Below are 17,354 nucleotides of genomic sequence, written 5' to 3'. Positions count from 1 at the left end.
ATGACCAAGTCAAGAGGAACTATAGCTAATTCCTGCTTTGTGTCCAAAGTTGAACCAAAAAATGTAAAGGAAGCCCTGAAAGATGAATTTTGGATCAATACCATGCAAGAGGAATTTGCACAGTTCAAAAGGAACGAAGTATGGGAACTGGTACCTAGACTAGAAGGAACAAATAACATAGGTACCAAATGGATATACAAGAACAAAACTGATGAACAAGGATTCATAACAAGAAACAAGGCCAGGTTAGTAGCTCCAGGATACACTCAAGTTGAGGGAGTAGACTTTGATGAAATTTTTGCACCTGTAGCAAGACTTGAGTCAATCAAACTCTTACTAGGAGTAGCCTGCATTATGAAGTTCAAACTTTATCAGATGGATGTAAAAAGTGTGTTTCTAAATGAATATCTCAACATAGAAGTATATGTGGAACAACCTAAAGGGTTTGCTGATCCAAATCTGCCTGATCATGTATACAAACTAAGAAAAGCTCTCTATGGGTTGAAACAAGCTCCAAGAGCTTAGTATGAAAGGTTAACTAAATTTCTGACCACAAATGGATATAGAAAGGTGGAATAGACAAAACCCTCTTCGTCAAAAACACGGATGGAAGAATCATGATTCCTCAGGTATATGTGGATGACATAGTGTTAGGAGGAATGTCGGATACAATGGTAAAACACTTTTTCGGTCAAATGCAGACCAAGTTTGAAATGAGTATGGTTGGGGAACTGACTTACTTTCTTGGTCTTCAAATCAAGCAAATGGAAGACTCCACATTCATGTATCAAAGCAAATATGCGAAGAACATAGTAAAGAAATTTGGTATGGATAATGCAAGTCACAAAAGAACTCCTATACCAACGCATCAAAATCTATCCAAATATGAATAGGGCATAAGTGTTAACTAGAGTTTGTACATTAGCATGATTGGAAGCTTGCTATATCTAACAACCAGCAGACCTGATATTACATTTAGAGTTGGAGTGTGTGCCAGATACCAAGTAGAGCCAAAGGAAAGTCACTTGAATCAAGACAAGAGAATTCTTAAATATGTAAATGGAACTTCAGACTATGGCATACAGTACACCAACGGAAGTGACTCTGTCTTGACTGGATACTGTGATGCTGACTGGGCTGGAAGTGGTGATGACAGAAAAAGCACATCTGGAGGATGTTTCTTTATAGGTAGCAGTCTTATATCATGGTTCAGCAAGAAACAAAATTGTGTCTCCTTATCTACTGCTGAAGTAGAGTACATACCAGCTGGTAGTAGTTGTTCACAATTGGTCTGGATGAAACAAATGTTGACTGAGTACACTGTTGCTCAGAATGTCATGACTTTATACTGTGACAATCTCAGTGCTATCAATATCTCAAAAAATCTAATCCAGCATAGCATAACGACACATATTGATATCTGACACCACTTTATCAGAGAGCTCGTCGAAGACAAGGTAATTTTCCTAGAGCACGTAAACACTGAACTTCAGCTAGCTGACATCTTCACAAAAGCTCTTGATGCTACACAGTTTGAGAACTTGCAAAGAAAGTTGGAACACTGCATCCTTAAAGAACCATAGAGTCAACAAAAAAAAGGTGTAGAAGACATTTCTGTTGGGTTTGGCAACTTTTGTGGCCAAACAGGGGGAGAAGTAATACATGTCACCCCAAAACAACAAGAATGGTGGTTGTGTGTGATCAACAATATTAATTTTCTTTTTTTTGTATTGATCTGTTTGTGCTTGAGCTACTCTTGTGGCTGTTTGTCTGGTTTGTCTAAGCACTGTGTGCATACTTGTGATGTATGTTGTCTGTTTTGTATTAGCTTGTTTTTATTGTGTTTTAGTTATCTTGTGTCAACTGCAAGTATTTCTCTGGTATGGTGTGACAGGTTGTTTTAGCCAAAAAATTTGCCAAAGGGGAGATTGAAGGTGTTTTCATGTTGGTTGCATTAATGGTAAAACATACCTGGTTGATATTGTATTATGCAGGTTGCATATGTGTGAAGCTAATACAGGCTTTAGTATTGAATGTCATGATCAATGTCATGACATTCATGTGTGACAGTAGGAGCTGTTATTATTTATTAAATGTGTTTCCTGATTTATCTCAATTATCAATTTAGGAAACCTTTTATTGAGTGCTGAATATTTCGTCCAGAAGATCCTGCTGACAACACATTTTGTAACAGACAAATGGCGGGTGAGTTAGGTTAACTTGGTTAACCTAATTTGTTTCTTAAAAAGCCCATGGCCCAAGACTACATATAAAAGGACTGCAATCCTATTTTGGAGCGCAGACATAGGATTTTGTATTGTGAAGAACTGTTGTTCTGTAGCTATTTACTGAATTTTTGAAGACTATGGATGACTTTATTTTGTGCCTTGTACAAAGCCCAAGGTTGTGGCTGACTTTTAACTAGGGAAGTTATTAATCTGTGCCTTGTATAAAGCCCAAGGTTGTGGCTAATCTGGCTAGGGAAAACATTATTTTTTGCCTTGTACAAAGCCCAAGGTTGTGGCGGACTCTTAAAGAAACTGAGTATGGAGGACTCTATGGGGAAAAGATCCTAGAGGTTAGGAATCTTTGACACAGGAAATGTGGTTTATCTGCCTTGTACAAAGCCCAAGGTTGTGGCTATTAAAAAATAAAGGACTCACTGGGGTTGTTTTACTCTGCTAGAGGATTTATCTATTAAAAGATTGACTTTTTGGAGGCTAACCCTTTCCAGGGATTTTTGACTCAGCTGGAGAAAAATATCTTTTGAAAGAATGAATTTTTGGAGGCTGGCCCTTTCTAGGGGTTTTGGATTTAAAGGAGTTACTTTTGGAGGCTAACCCTTTCCATGGATTTTGTTAAAATGAAGGAATGGGTGGAGGCTAACCCTTTCTAGGGGTTTTGGGTTATGGCATAAAGATTATCTAATTGAGACTTCTTGTTTAAAGCCCAAGATTAAGGCTGACTCTTGCTGAGGATAAGCAAATATGGATCCTAGACTCTGCTAAGGGATATTGATGAAGATAAGGGTGACATAGACTGTCCATGTCTCTCATTCCAAAAAGTGTACTCAATATGAGATTGAGACATTCTTAGCTTGTTTAAAGTCTGGTTTAAAGAATGGAAGAAACTCACCAGGATAGGCTAAAAGGTAACTAAAGACCTGTTCCTATGTTTATAAGAAACCTGATGGGAACTTGTATACAAGCTCAATAGGAAGCTGGAAATGCTTTTAAGAAGCCTGTGGGTCCTTGTACAAAGCCCAAGAGGAGGCTAATCGAGGGTCATCGAGGGTCCTTGTTGTAGAACAAGAGGAAGCTATGTGGTTTTGAACTTATTTTGGCTCTAAGCAAATGGGTAAGAGGTTTCACCGGGAATAATTTCTCTTTGGGTGGATGTGTCCTAGTTTGGGTTCTAAGGCTTTTTCATGATGTTTCACCGGGAATAATTCATCTTGAAGGGGTTTGAACTACAGATCTCTAATTAGGAAAGAGCCTTCACCGGGAAGACATTCTCAATCCTAGGCCATATTCCTATAATATATATATATATATAGTTTAACTGTCCTAGGGTTTACACTCAAACGTAGTTCTAATATACAAACAGTTCTATATTTGACAGTAATTTAAATAAAGATTATAAATTGAAAGCTTGTAAAGCCTAACCTGGATGGAGTGGAGGCCTTTGAAGAAGTATGTACAAAGCCTCAATAGCAATTTTTGTTGTTTTATTGATAACAGTTGAATACTTATTATAAACAGTCAAGGTTTTTTTGAAAACAGAAGAAGTGAAGATGGACAAAGGTCACATAGGTATCTGAAGAGTTTCACCGGGAATAATGCCCTTCAAATACTAGAAGAATGTTTTGAAAACAGAAAGATTTTGTAAATACAGTTTTTGAAAACAAACTAAGAAAAGAAAAAAAAGGTGTTGGGACTTACACTCTATTAGAGGCCCATTGAAATTGATTTACTATTTATGAAAAAAAGAGTTGAAAATGAAATGAAATGATACAAGGTTTTGTCGTCTGAAAACCTTGATCGTTTGTTTAATCGGTGATTTGAAAAACAGTTTTGAAAATTGACAAAATTCAACCTAATTAAGGTAAAGACAAAATCTATACCTAATTAAGAACTAAATGATTAGGGTTTTATCATAAAATTATTCACAAAAATGATTAGGTTTAAAATCAAATGAAAATGTATTTAAAAGTATTTAGAAATATTTAAAAATATACCATTTTGAACCTAATAAAAATACATGAAATAAATAATATTTTTGTGATTTTTTTGATTATTCATAAAATATATATATTAAATGATAAGTGTGTAAAAAATGAAGTGAAAATGATTTAATTTGATAGGTGAAATAATTGTGCGAGGTTGTGAAGAAAATAAGTGAGAAAGGTGATAAAAAATAAGGATTTGTCTCCACCAAGGCTTGAACTCACGCTCTCATGGTTACCACACAAAACAAAGCCAACTGAGCTACACGCTCAGTGTGACTAAAGAGGGATTCCATTTGATTATATGTGAAACTCGCGCATTAAAATGAAAAAATAAAAACAAAAGGTCTGAGGGGGGGATCGAACCGTAGACCTTGTGGCAAGAGAAGCAAGAAGCGCTTGTGACCAAGTGAGCTAGACGATGTATTCGTTTAGAATACACCTTGCAATAAATATATTTTAAACTCATCCCTGAGAATTTGAAAATGGCGCGCTTCACCATCTTCATATTCAACCTCAAGCTTTTGAATTTCTGGAAATCGTATCTCTCTCAATTCTCAACGAAATTCAAAGATGTAAAGATGGATTTTGCTCGTTTTTGGACGAGGATCATGATAGTATCCTTTAATTTCATTTATTCTGAGTGGAACTTAAATTTTGCAAGCATGAACACTAAGAACCCTAAAACTGAAATTAAACATGAAATACTCTATATGCATGATTTGATGCAATTGATTGAGGGTTAATGATCTATGAAGGTGCAGAAACCTGTGGTGTCGTTTTTTTTACCTCCCCGTTTCACTTGGGAGGACGGCACGCTAGACCTTTCACGCGAAATTTGGAAGGAGAATGCGCCCGGGATGGGATGACTTTTGTTTCAGTTCTTCCTACGATATCACACGAACTTTCTTATTTGTCCTATGAGTAGGAAAGGGAAAAAAAGATCTCAACTAAACCCTAGGAGTTTGCTAAGTGTGGGGATATCACCTAGACTAGAAATTCTGGAGTTCGGGGGGGTCGGTTATACATAGGGAAGAGTTTAAGCACCCTACATATCCGTAGTACTCTACGGGAACCTTCTCTGTGTCATTGTGATTGTGTTTACTGCTAATGATTGGGAAAGTTTCTCCTTTGTGTTAGGAGAGAGAATTGAATTGATTTAAAAAGACAGACAGACAGACAGATAGACAAACTGACTATTTTTTTGGTATTTTATTAGCTCGTTGAGATTCCTTGTGAACCTCATGCCTACATATCCCTAGTGGAAGCCAGAGCTTAATGTAGTTCGGGGAACTAACTAGGGAAATTAATTATTTTTGGTGCCTTGCTTGAAGCTCAAGGTTGAAGCTTTGAATGAAATCTCTGTTTACAGTAAAGAGACATGAAATCATCTTTACAGAGAGGTATTTATACTATTGTGGTGTCGTTTTTTTACCTCCCCGTTTCACTTGGGAGGACGACACGCTAGACCCTTCACGCGAAATTTGGAAGGAGAATGCGCCCGTGGTGGGATGAATTTTGTTTCACTTCTTCCTACGATATCACACGAACTTTCTTATTGTCCTACGAGTAGGAAAGGGAAAAAAAGATCTCAACTAAACCCTAGGAGTTTGCTAAGTGTGGGGATTCACCTAGACTAGAAATTCTGGAGTCCGGGGGGTCGGTTATACATAGGGAAGAGTTTAAGCACCCTATATATCTGTAGTACTCTACAGGAACCTTCTCTGTGTCTAAATGTGTTTGTGCTGCTAATGATTATTGGGAAAGTTTCTCCTTTGTGTTAGGAGAAGGAATTGAATTGAATAAAAGGAAAAAAACAGACAGACTGACTGACTATTTTTGGTATTTTATTAGCTCGCTGAGATTCCTTGTGAACCTCATGCCTACATATCCCTAATGGAAGTCAGAGCTTAATGTAGTTCGGGGAACTAATTAATTATTAATTATTTTTGGGTGCCTTGCTTGAAGCTCAAGGTTGAAGCTTGAATTAAATCTCTGTTTAAAGTAAAGAGACATGAAGTCATCTTTATAGAGAGGTATTTCTACTATTCCACCACAAACATTTAAAAGAGTGACAGAATAACTGAATTCATTTCATTCAAGAGGGGAACCTTACTTGTGTATGTGCAAGTATACCAGTCAAATGCCTATTAAATGAAAGAAAAATGCTCATCCAAATTAGGGAAAGTTACCACATGTCTGGGTTTTACTGCCAGCTCATTCCTTTCAAAATCCTTAATGGGAGACTTGATTAAAATGAAATGTAATGTTTGTTTGTTTGAATGTGGTGAGATAGAGGAAAGATCTCTCTATAGAGATAAGCTATGTCTATCTACTGTATAAAAGATTTGATTTTTAACTGGCTTGTATGAGGCCCAAGCTTGAGGCTTTTTGATTAATGTATTATTTATTGACTCTGGGAGATGACTCCACTGGGGGTTAATTACAAGGAATTTTTGTATTCTGGACAAAGCCCAGAACTGAGGCTGACTCTAGCTAAAAAAAAAATATTATTTTCTGCCTTGTACAAAGCCCAAGGTTGTGGCTGACTAAGTATGAATGACTCTAATAGGGAAAAGATCCTAGATGTTAGGAATCTTTGACACATGGAGTATAGTTTATCTGCCTTGTACAAAGCCCAAGGTTGTGGCTACCTGAATGATGAAGGACTCACTGGGGAGACTCTATTATCTGCCTTGCACAATGCCCAAGGTTGAGGCTGACTATTAACAGGGGAGTTTTATTGTTTTGGTGCCTTGTATGAAGCCCAAGGTTGAGGCTAACTATTTTTGTTGGGCTTTGACTCTACTGAAGGATTTATTTATTAAAAGACTGATTTTTTTTTGGAAGCTAACCCTTTCTAGGGGTTTTGTCTCAGCTGGTGAGTTTATCTTTTGAAATGAATGATTTTTGGAAGCTAACCCTTTCCAGGGGTTTTATTCTTCTAAACAGGTTTTTATTAATTGACTTTGGAGGCTAACCCTTTCCAGGGGTTTTTATTGAAATGAATGGCAGAAAGATTATCTAATGAGACTTCTTGTTTAAAGCCCAAGATGAAGGCTGACACTGACTGAGGATAAACAAAACATGGATCCTAGACTCTGCTAAGGAAGATTAATGAAGATAAGGGTGACAGAGACTGTCCATGCCTCTCATTCCAAAAGGTGTACTCAATGTAAAATTGAGACAAACTTAGCTTGTTTAAAGTTTGGTTTAAATTGGAAGAAACTCACCAGGGTATGTTAAAAGGTGACTAAAGACCTGTTCCTATGTTTATAAGAAACCTGATGGGTCCTTGTATACAAGCTCAAGAGGAAGCTGGAAATGCTTTTAAGAAGCCTGTGGGTCCTTGTACAAAGCCCAAGAGGAGGCTAATCGAGGGTCCTTGTTATAGCACAAGAGAAAGCTATGTAGTTTTGAACTTATTTTGGATCTAAGCAAATGGGTAAGAGGTTTCACCGGGAATAATTCCTCTTTGGGTGGATGTGTCCTATTTTGGGTTCTAAGGCTTTTACCAAGATGTTTCACCGGGAATAATTCATCTTGGGGGGTTTGAACTACAGATCTCTAATTAGAAAAGAGCCTTCACCGGGAAGACATTCTCAATCCTAGGCCATATTCCTATAATATATATATATATATAGTTTAACTGTCCTAAAGTTTATACTCAGACGTAGTTCTAAACAAATATATGTACAGTTTATATTTGACAGTAATTTAAACAAAGACTGTAAATTGAAAGCTTGTAAAGCCTAACCTGGATGGAGTGGAGGCCTTTGAAGAAGTATGTACAAACCCTTACCAGTATTTTTTGTTGTTTTGTTGATAACAGTTGAATATTTATTATAAACAGTTAAGGGTTTTGAAAACAGAAGAAGTGAAGATGGACAAAGGTCACATAGGTATCTGAAGAGTTTCACCGGGAATAATGCCCTTCAAATACCAGAAGAATGTTTTGAAAACAGAAAGGAGATTTTGAAAATACAGTTTTTGAAAACAAACTATGAAAAGAAAGAAGGTGTTGGGTCTTACACTCTAATAGAGGCCCACATAAAAATGATTTACTGTTTATGAGAAACAGTTGGAAGAAGATTGGAATGATATAAGGTTTTGTTGTTTGAAAACCTTAATCATCTGTTTAATCGGAGATTGAAAAACAGTTTTGAAAATTGACAAAAAGTCAACTTAATTAAGGTAAAGATAAAGATCTATACCTAATTAAGACCTAAATAATTAGGGTTTTACCACTAAAATATTTATGAGATATTAGGTTTTTTTGAAATTTTAATAAAAACATATATATAGATATATTTAAAACACTTAAAATAACACCATTTTTAACTTAATAAAAGTATATAAAATAAATAATATTTTTGTGATTTTTTGATTTATTCACAAAATATATACATTAAGTAACAAGTGTATGAAAAATGAAGTGAAACTGATTTAATTTGATATGTGAATGAATTAGTTAAAATTGTGAAGAGAAATTAAAGAAAATTGTGGTAAAAAAAATGCTTTGGTCTTACCATGGCTTGAACCCACGCCCTTGCAATCAATTACTCAAAACAACACCACTGGGCCAACGCGCGCTTGGTGTCAAAGGAATGACTCCAATGCAATACATATGTTATTCAAGTGCATAGAACAAAAAAAAGAAAATAAAATCAAAAGGTCTGGGGCGAGGGGGATTAGAACCCCAGACCTTGGGCACGCGCAACACACAAACACTCTTTACCACTGGGCTATCACGTTTTAGTCGTTTATGAAACAACTACCATTCAAAATAAAATAAACTCTAGCCTTGGATTTGAATTTCTGCGCGCCACCACCATAGTCATCTTCAACCTCAAGCTTCTATATTTTGAAATTCTGAACTCTCCCAACTCTCAACCATTTGCAAAGATGTAAAGACCAAACTTGCTCTAAATTCACTCACGATTCCAAATATGTAACTATAATGAATTTATATTAACTACATCTACTGAGTTATCTAAAATACGTGAAGAACCCTAAAATTTGAAATTTAAATTAAATGGCTATACTGAAGCATAAATGACTGATGATAGAGGGTTTTTAATCCTCTTATGATGCTGAATGAAATGGTGTTGAGTTTTAACCAAAAAGATACACAAATTAAAGAGGTGGGTTTTTATAATGTTTTTGGAGGCTGACCCTTTCCAGGGATTTTGACTCTTTTGGGGAATTTATTTTTTAAAGGGATAAATATTTGGATTTGAAAGAGTGATTTTGGAGGCTGACCCTTTCCAGGGGTTTTTGTTAAAATGAAAGAATGGTAGAAAGATTATCTAGTGGAGAATTCTTGTTTTAAAGCCCAAGATTAAGGCTGACTCTTGCTGAGAATAAACAAAACATGGATCCTAGACTCTGCTAAGGAAAATTGATGAAGATAAGGGTGACAGAGACTATCCATGTCTCTCATTCCAAAAAGTGTACTCAATGTGATATTGAGACAAACTTAGCTTGTTCATAGTCTGGTTTAAAGAATGGAAGAAACTCACCAGGATAGGCTAAAAGGTAAGTAAAGACCTGTTCCTATGTTTATAAGAAACCTGATGGGTCCTTGTATACAAGCTCAAGAGGAAGTTGGGAATGCTTTTAAGAAGCCTGTGGGTCCTTGTAAAAAGCCCAAGAGGAGGCTAATCGAGGGTCATCGAGGGTCCTTGTTATAGCACAAGAGAAAGCTATGTGGTTTTGAACTTAGTTTGGCCTTAAGCAAATGGGTAAGAGGTTTCACCGGGAATAATTCCCCTTTGGGTGGATGTGTCCTATTTTTTGTTCTAAGGTTTTTGCCAAGATGTTTCACCGGGAATAATTCATCTTGGGGGTTTGAACTACAGATCTCTAATTAGGAAAGAGCCTTCACCGGGAAGACATTCTCAATCCTAGGCCATATTCCTATAATATATATATATATATATATATATAGTTTAACTGTCCTAGGGTTTACACTCAAACGTAGTTCTTATATATATAAACAGTTCTATATTTGACAGTAATTTAAATAAAGGCTGCAAATTGAAAGCTTGTAAAGCCTAACCTGGATGTAGTGGAGGCCTTTGAAGATGTATGTACAAAGCCTTACCAGCAGTTGATGAACAACAGTTGAATATTTATGATAAACAGTTAAAGGGTTTTTGAAAATAGAAGAAGTGAAGATGGACAAAGGTCACATAGGTATCTGAAGAGTTTCACCGGGAATAATGCCCTTCAAATACCAGAAGAATGTTTTGAAAATAGAAAGAAGATTTTGTAAATACAGTTTTTGAAAACAGACTATGAAAAATAGGTGTTGGGTCTTACACTCTAATAGAGGCCCAAAGATTTATTTACTGTTTGGGAAACAGCTTGAAAATGAAGTACTGTTTGAAACAAATTCATTGACTGTAAAAAGGGGTTGGGACTTACACTCTATTAGAGGCCCAAAGATTTATTTACTGTTTATGAAAAAACAGTTGAGAATGATAAAAAAAGATGGATGGGACTTACACTCTATTAGAGGCCCAATGATTTACTGTTTATGAGAAACAGTTGAAAGTGATTTGAAATGATTACTGTTATGAAAAACAGTTTTATGAGTTTTAGGCTTACCTCGAAGAAATTGGATTTCTGAGTTTGAGGTATTACCTTGACCCTCAAGTGATATGCTTAGAATAAAATTAGGATCTCAGCAGATGTTAAGCATCCACACCAGCAGAATAGAACGTCAGATAGACTCACAGCTTACGGCTCTCTATGATTTTCCAGTAATTGTTTATGGACTTCTTCGGCAAATGGAAGACCAAACAAACAGACAAAGGAAAAAGACAACGAAGAAATAATCTCGAAGTCTTGGGTGAAGTGAGAAAATTCAAGTAATATGCAACAGTAATCAAATGAAAATTTAAATGATTAACTACACAAAATAATATAAAAACATCAAACTTAAACAAAATTAATCTAAGACAAGATATTTTTGTAGTTTTATGTGAAAATATTTAGAAAGATAAAATTAAGTATGTATCTAATATATATTTTTTTGAGTTTTTAATAAGGATTATAAAAGAAATTAAAATTCTATATTAAATGAAAATACTAAATCTTTTATATAAAAAACTTTTAAAGAAAATTAAAGAGATAGTTAGTAATAAAAAAAATAGTAATGAGCCAGAGGGGGTGCAGTTCGGATTAGGGGTGTTAAAGCCCATTATGCTGAAAGTTGCACAATTTAAAAAGAAAAGAAGAGGAAGTGTGTTTGGGTCGGACCGGGTCGGTTCATGAGGAACCCGGATCCACCCATGTTACTACACACTTGTGGGTTTGGAGAAAAAAAACCCTAAAGCAAAGAGGCAGAACGAACTCCTCTCTCTTTCTCGTTTTGTATTTTGGTATGACATAGCAATTATACATAGTGATAACTAATATTTTTTTTATCTTAACAGAAACTAACAGCAATAATTATTATATATTAACAGAGACTAGCAACAACAATTATCAGTGATAAAAGAGGGAAATCGAGTTACCTGCGGTGAGGAGACTTTCACCGGATTTTGTTGAGGTATGCGTCAATTCTGTTTGCTTCTGAAACTATGCCATGACTGTTGCGTTTCTGTTGTAATCGATTGTTGATTATGAACCTTTGCGTTTGTTGAACGATTCAAAATCGCGACTTTGCTGCTATGCTTTGATTCTCTGTTGAAAATCGTTGTGAACCTGAACCGCTTCTTAATTGCTTTTGTTGATGTTGTTCTGAACTTTGTTTTGAATTGTTGTTGTGTCTCTGCATTTTTCCCACTTGCAGCACCTTCAAATTTTTCAGTGGCCATGGGAGCTCATGTTGACAAGAATAACTTTACCTACGGCGAGGAGGTTTTCGCCGGAATTGAGGTGAATGGGCTGTTTGTTGAACCTTTAAAGGTATGCTTCAATTCTCTCCTCCGAGTGTGTTGAGATTTTCGGAAAATCATTCTTGAATTGTTACCAACAGTTTTGAAATTGTTGATTGTAACAATTTTTCTCTAACAACTTTGCTTGTTATTGTAGGCTTTTGATGAAGGTGATGCCATAACACCTCTTTGGATTGTGGGAGAACTTGAAGATGGAACTTCAAGTTGTTGGAAGCTTGAAGATGAAGATCTTCAAGTAAGGTATGAAGAACTACCTCCTCCTCCTTCTTTCTTACTTTGTAACTAGAATACTCACCTCCAATAGAGATTCTCTTGGCTTGAGAATTTCTTCTTGCCAAGAGGTCTATTGAACAATATGAGCAATAGAGAGAAGAGAGAAAGCAAGAAGTTAAGTTGCTTTGGTGTAACAAATACTATGGAGAACCCTTATATTTATAGGCAAAAATTAGGATATGTTAGGTATTATGTAACTTTGTAGCGAAGTTTGTGATTATGGCAAGAAAAGAATATTCCCTTTAGGCTAATCATTACCAAGTAATCATTACCAAGTTTTCTTAGTTGTTGAATTTTCTTGGTGGCCAATGTCCATAAATTTGTGCACATGGGATATATTATGCACATGGGATGGATTCTTTGATAAATCTTGCAAGTTCCACGACATGTGCTTTCTCTTATGTCATAAAGTTAGTAACTTCAATGTGTAGTAGTTATGACATAAAATATCTTCCTTTGACTTTCTTTGACTTTTTGACTTTTTGACTTCTTTTACTTTATTTGACTTTCTTTGACTATTTGACATTTGAACTTTTGCTAATTTCACCCCTTTTATGTTTCTTTTTTTTTTTTCACGTCACATGAGGACTTTTGAAGAAAACATGAAGAAGGAGACTTGGACATCAAGAATGGATACTTGAAGATTTCAATAATGAATTCAAGAATGTCTTTGTATTTTCTTTTATTCTTGTAATTCCAAAAGAATTTGTATGAACTTGTATTCTTGGAACTTTGAATGTAATCTTGAATCTTTAATGAAGTCCACCTTGTAATTCATATGGAAATTGGAACTTTTTCAAGTAAAGAACTCCATTTGTAAAAATGCTTGAATTTCCTTTTAAATTCTTTGAATGAAATTGTTATTCAAACATGAAGTTCGAATGTTCTTGAATGTATTTGAATGGCATTTGCAAATTTGAATGATCCATGGTAATTATTGAATAGGAATGGTAGAATACCTGTGAGCTAGTGAGAAATTTGAATTTCAAGTCTTGAAAAGTGTTCTTGTACCATGAATTTTGACATGATATTGGACTAAAATTCTTGAATTTATGGTCTTTGAACCATATTTGAAACAATCTTCCAACAATGGACTAAACATGATTTTTTTGCAACTTTGATGAAATTCCCATGAATTGTTTCAAACTTGTATCATCTTCCAAATAATCCATAAGAAACAATTTTCTTCACCATGGTGAATCCATAGGCCAAAAGTCACGAAATAAATTCCAAATAATCCTCTTGAATCCACAAATTGGAAATGGCGCATTTAAAATGAAAACCTCCATGAGCATGAATTATTTTGCAAAGAATGAGTGAATGAATGAAATCTTGATCACGGCTTCCAAACCGATCAAGAAAACATTTTTGAAATTGACGTCAATGATATGACATCTCAGGGGGGGGTCAAAATTAGGGTATGACAGATGCCCCTATTTAAGTTTCTTTCATCTGGAGGGAAAGAGATTAATATCTCGATTGCTTCAGAGTGAAAGAGACTTAAATACAAAAAAATGCCCAAATTTTTGGGCGTTCCTGAGATGTTGCAATGATGAAAATCTTCGTATGACTTGATCCCGTCGTCGCACTTGGCGGGGATGAGGAGACAAACTCATGTAGAAAATACGTGATGTGGACTCTGGTGAATGGATGGCAGTGTAGGATGCGTAATCCATCTTCTTTAACTAAGTGTTGATACTTAGAAAAAGGTAAACAACCTCCCCTCGTTTCGGATGTCCATATCTCGAAACTGGTCTCAGTCGTATTTGGACAATATCTGAGATAAAGAGAAAATTATCCAAAGATTGTTTCCTCATCAACTTCTCATCAGCACTTGGAGACGAGACGCCATTTGATGGTAATGAAGAAACTTCAAAGGTTTGTTTCCTCATCAAACTTCTCATAAGCACTTGGAGATGAGACGCCATTTGATGGTAATAAAGAAACTTCAAAGGTTTGTTTCATCATCAAACTTCTCATCAGCACTTGGAGATGAGACGCCATTTGATGGTAATAAAGAAACTTCACCATCTTTCCTTTTGACTTGACGTCTTTGAAAGAATGTCATATGGCCTCATGATCTTTTGAGGGGCTAATGACTTTGCTTGAAAGCGAACGAACTGTTTTCGGGGTGAAAACCACCATTCGTCGACTTATGCCGGGGAATCAACAAACTCTTTTCCTAAGAGGAAAACCGCCATTTTTCGACTCATGCCGGGGAATCAACAAACTGTTTTCCTAAGAGGAAAACCGCCATTTGTCGACTCTGAAGGGGATGAAACATCCCAGAAACAGACAAACTGTTTAAAGAAACTGCCATTTGTCGATCTCTTGAGTATTTAACAGATAAACTGTCTTTTCTTGGGGAAAGACTGCCATTTGCCAATTGCCAGGGGAACAAACTGTCTTCTACTAGGAGAGACTGCCATTTGTTGACCCTGCCGTGAAAGAAAGTGAGCAAACTGTGTTCCGTTGAAAGAGACTGCCATTTGCTGACTTTGTTGTGAAAGAAAATGAGCAAACTGTCTTCTACTGAAAGAGACTGCCATTTGCTGACTTTGTTGTGAAAGAAAGTGAGCAAACTGTCTTCTGCTGAAAGAGACTTCCATTCACTGACTTCGCTGGGGATTATTTGTCGATCTGCTGGGATGGTAATGAGTCGTTTTCCGAGGTAGAAAACTGTCGTTTATCGACTCGTGCTAAGGAATATGAACTATCTTCTTGAAGAAGATTATCATTTACTGACTCCGCTGGGGATTTGCTGAAGCATCCTCCTGGGAGAAAACTTGTCGCTTGTCAACTTTGCTGGAGAATCAGAGTTATTTTCCTGATGAAAACTGTCATCCATTGACCTTGCTGGGTATATGCAACGACTTTGTGAGGAATGGCAAATGCGAAACAAACTAACTTATCTGAAGAGAGATGTCGAGTGCCGCTCTACGGGATAATCTCAGCTGGGGAACTCCAACAGTGAACAAACTATCTCTTTAAAAGGAGATTGCCATTTGTTGACCCGCTCGGGGAGATCCTTGTGTACGAACTATCGTCTCGAAGGAGAAAGTTCCTCCATAACTCGCAGGGGAAACTCGAGTTCATGCCTTAATGACTCATGCATTCACATGATCAAAGCCTGACTAGACTATGCAATTATGATATAATGTATGCATGAATATTATGACAATTATAAAATGTAAAGTGAATGTAAATAGAATTGTCGCAGATGTGAAATCCTTATGATACGACTTGAATTTTGTTGATCAGAAGATGCCTTCTTCTTGAGAGACGCACTCCATTGGAGATATCTGGTTATTAGTTGCCCGCTGTTTTGGAAGTGAGTGACATGTTTTTAAGTGAAGACTCGTCATCGGGAGATGTTCGCAAAGCGACCTCATGGGGAAATATGGGTTCCCGGAGTCTCGACCGTTCTTGGAGCAACTGTTTGCATTCTTCCTATTGTTTGTAAATCTTAGAAAGAAATTTCACCTTTATTTTTGCAAGTAAATTCATTTTATTTTATGAAAAAATTTGTTTCAAGAAAACGACTATTTAAACTTAAAATGCATTTCAAGAAACTGAATTAGACTCGATTTGCAAAGAAAAGGCACAACGCTCAAATTATTATATATGGAATGGTAATCAGCCAAATGCTTGAATCCATGGAGTATTTACAAAGTTGGAAATTGGTAATTTTTGGGAAAAAGGCTACGATGAAACGTGACCACCGTTATCTTTCCCTTCCACTCTGAATTGCGCTGCATTCGTGCTTCGTAGAAGATGACCTACTGATGATGAATACTCCACTATGGATTCGAATGATCAAGTTTGTCCTGAACACAGTTACTTGCCATTTATCCCTAACTTTTGCGTAAACTACCCCTTTCGGGTTTTAAGTCTACCGGGATTGATTATATATATATATATATATTTTTTTTTTATGTCTCTAATTTTTTCCTGAATCGCCCTTTCGGGTTTTCGATTCACCGAGACGCTCTTTTTTGCCTAAGCTGCTCTTTGCGAGTTTTCAACTTAGCGAGCCGTTCTTTTGTTTATTTAGGCGAAGTATTTCTTGACTGCGTCGACGTTCACAGGACGGGTGAATTCTTCTCTATCCATAGTCGTGAGTATTAAGGCGCCTCCTGAGAAGGCTCTCTTGACCACGTATAAGCCGTCATAATTGGGAGTCCATTTCCCTCTCGAATCTGTGAGAAAAGATTGAATCTTTTTTAGTACAAGGTCGCCTTCTTTGATTGTGCGAGGCCGAACCTTTTTGTCGAAAGCTTTCTTCATTCTTTGTTGATATAGCTGTCCGTGGCATAAAGCTGTCATGCGCTTTTCTTCGATTAAGTTCAATTCATCGAATCTGCTTTGACACCACTCGGCTTCTGTTAATTTTGCCTCCATCAAGACTCTCATTGATGGAATCTCCACCTCTATGGGTAGGACTGCCTCCATGCCATACACAATGGGAGAAAGGAGTTGCTTCAGTCGAAGTACGTACAGATGTACGGTAACCATGAAGAGCAAACGGGAGCATTTCATGCCAGTCTTTGTAAGTGATGACCACTTTCTGAATGATTTTCTTGATATTTTTGTTAGCTGATTCTACAACTCCATTCATCTTTGGTCTGTAAGGAGATGAGTTGTGATGCTCAATCTTGAATTCTTCACAAAGCTCCTTCATCATTTTGTTATTCAAATTTGACCCATTGTTAGTGATTATCTTGTAAGGAATGCCATAGCGACAGATGATGTGATTCTTGATAAACCTGACGACAACTTGCCTTGTAACGTTTGCATATGAAGCTGCTTCAACCCACTTGGTGAAATAGTCTATGGCTACCAAGATGAAGCGATGCCCGTTGGACGCTTTCGGCTCGATCATTCCAATCATGTCGATTCCCCACATGGAGAAAGGCCAAGGGGAAGAGAGTATGTTGAGAAGAGATGGT

At 36.5% G+C, this 17,354-nt stretch overlaps 1 protein-coding gene across 1 annotated transcript; it reads left to right on the top strand.

The window, feature by feature from the left end:
• The first annotated feature begins 926 nt into the window (after window positions 1–926).
• LOC131613726 (secreted RxLR effector protein 161-like) lies at window positions 927–1,424 on the top strand. Its single transcript, XM_058885373.1, has one exon. The coding sequence runs from the start codon at window positions 927–929 to the stop codon at window positions 1,422–1,424; it is 498 nt and encodes a 165-aa protein (XP_058741356.1).
• Window positions 1,425–17,354: the final 15,930 nt, after the last annotated feature.

This window comes from Vicia villosa, linkage group LG6 (assembly GCF_029867415.1).
Source record: "Vicia villosa cultivar HV-30 ecotype Madison, WI linkage group LG6, Vvil1.0, whole genome shotgun sequence".
Classification (NCBI taxonomy): Eukaryota; Viridiplantae; Streptophyta; class Magnoliopsida; order Fabales; family Fabaceae; genus Vicia; species Vicia villosa.
This window is presented reverse-complemented; position numbering and strand designations above follow the sequence as displayed.

Coding starts and splice junctions, on each gene's coding strand:
- LOC131613726 (XM_058885373.1), top strand. CDS start 927: ATGATTGGAAGCTTGCTATATCTAACAACCAGCAGACCTGATATTACA.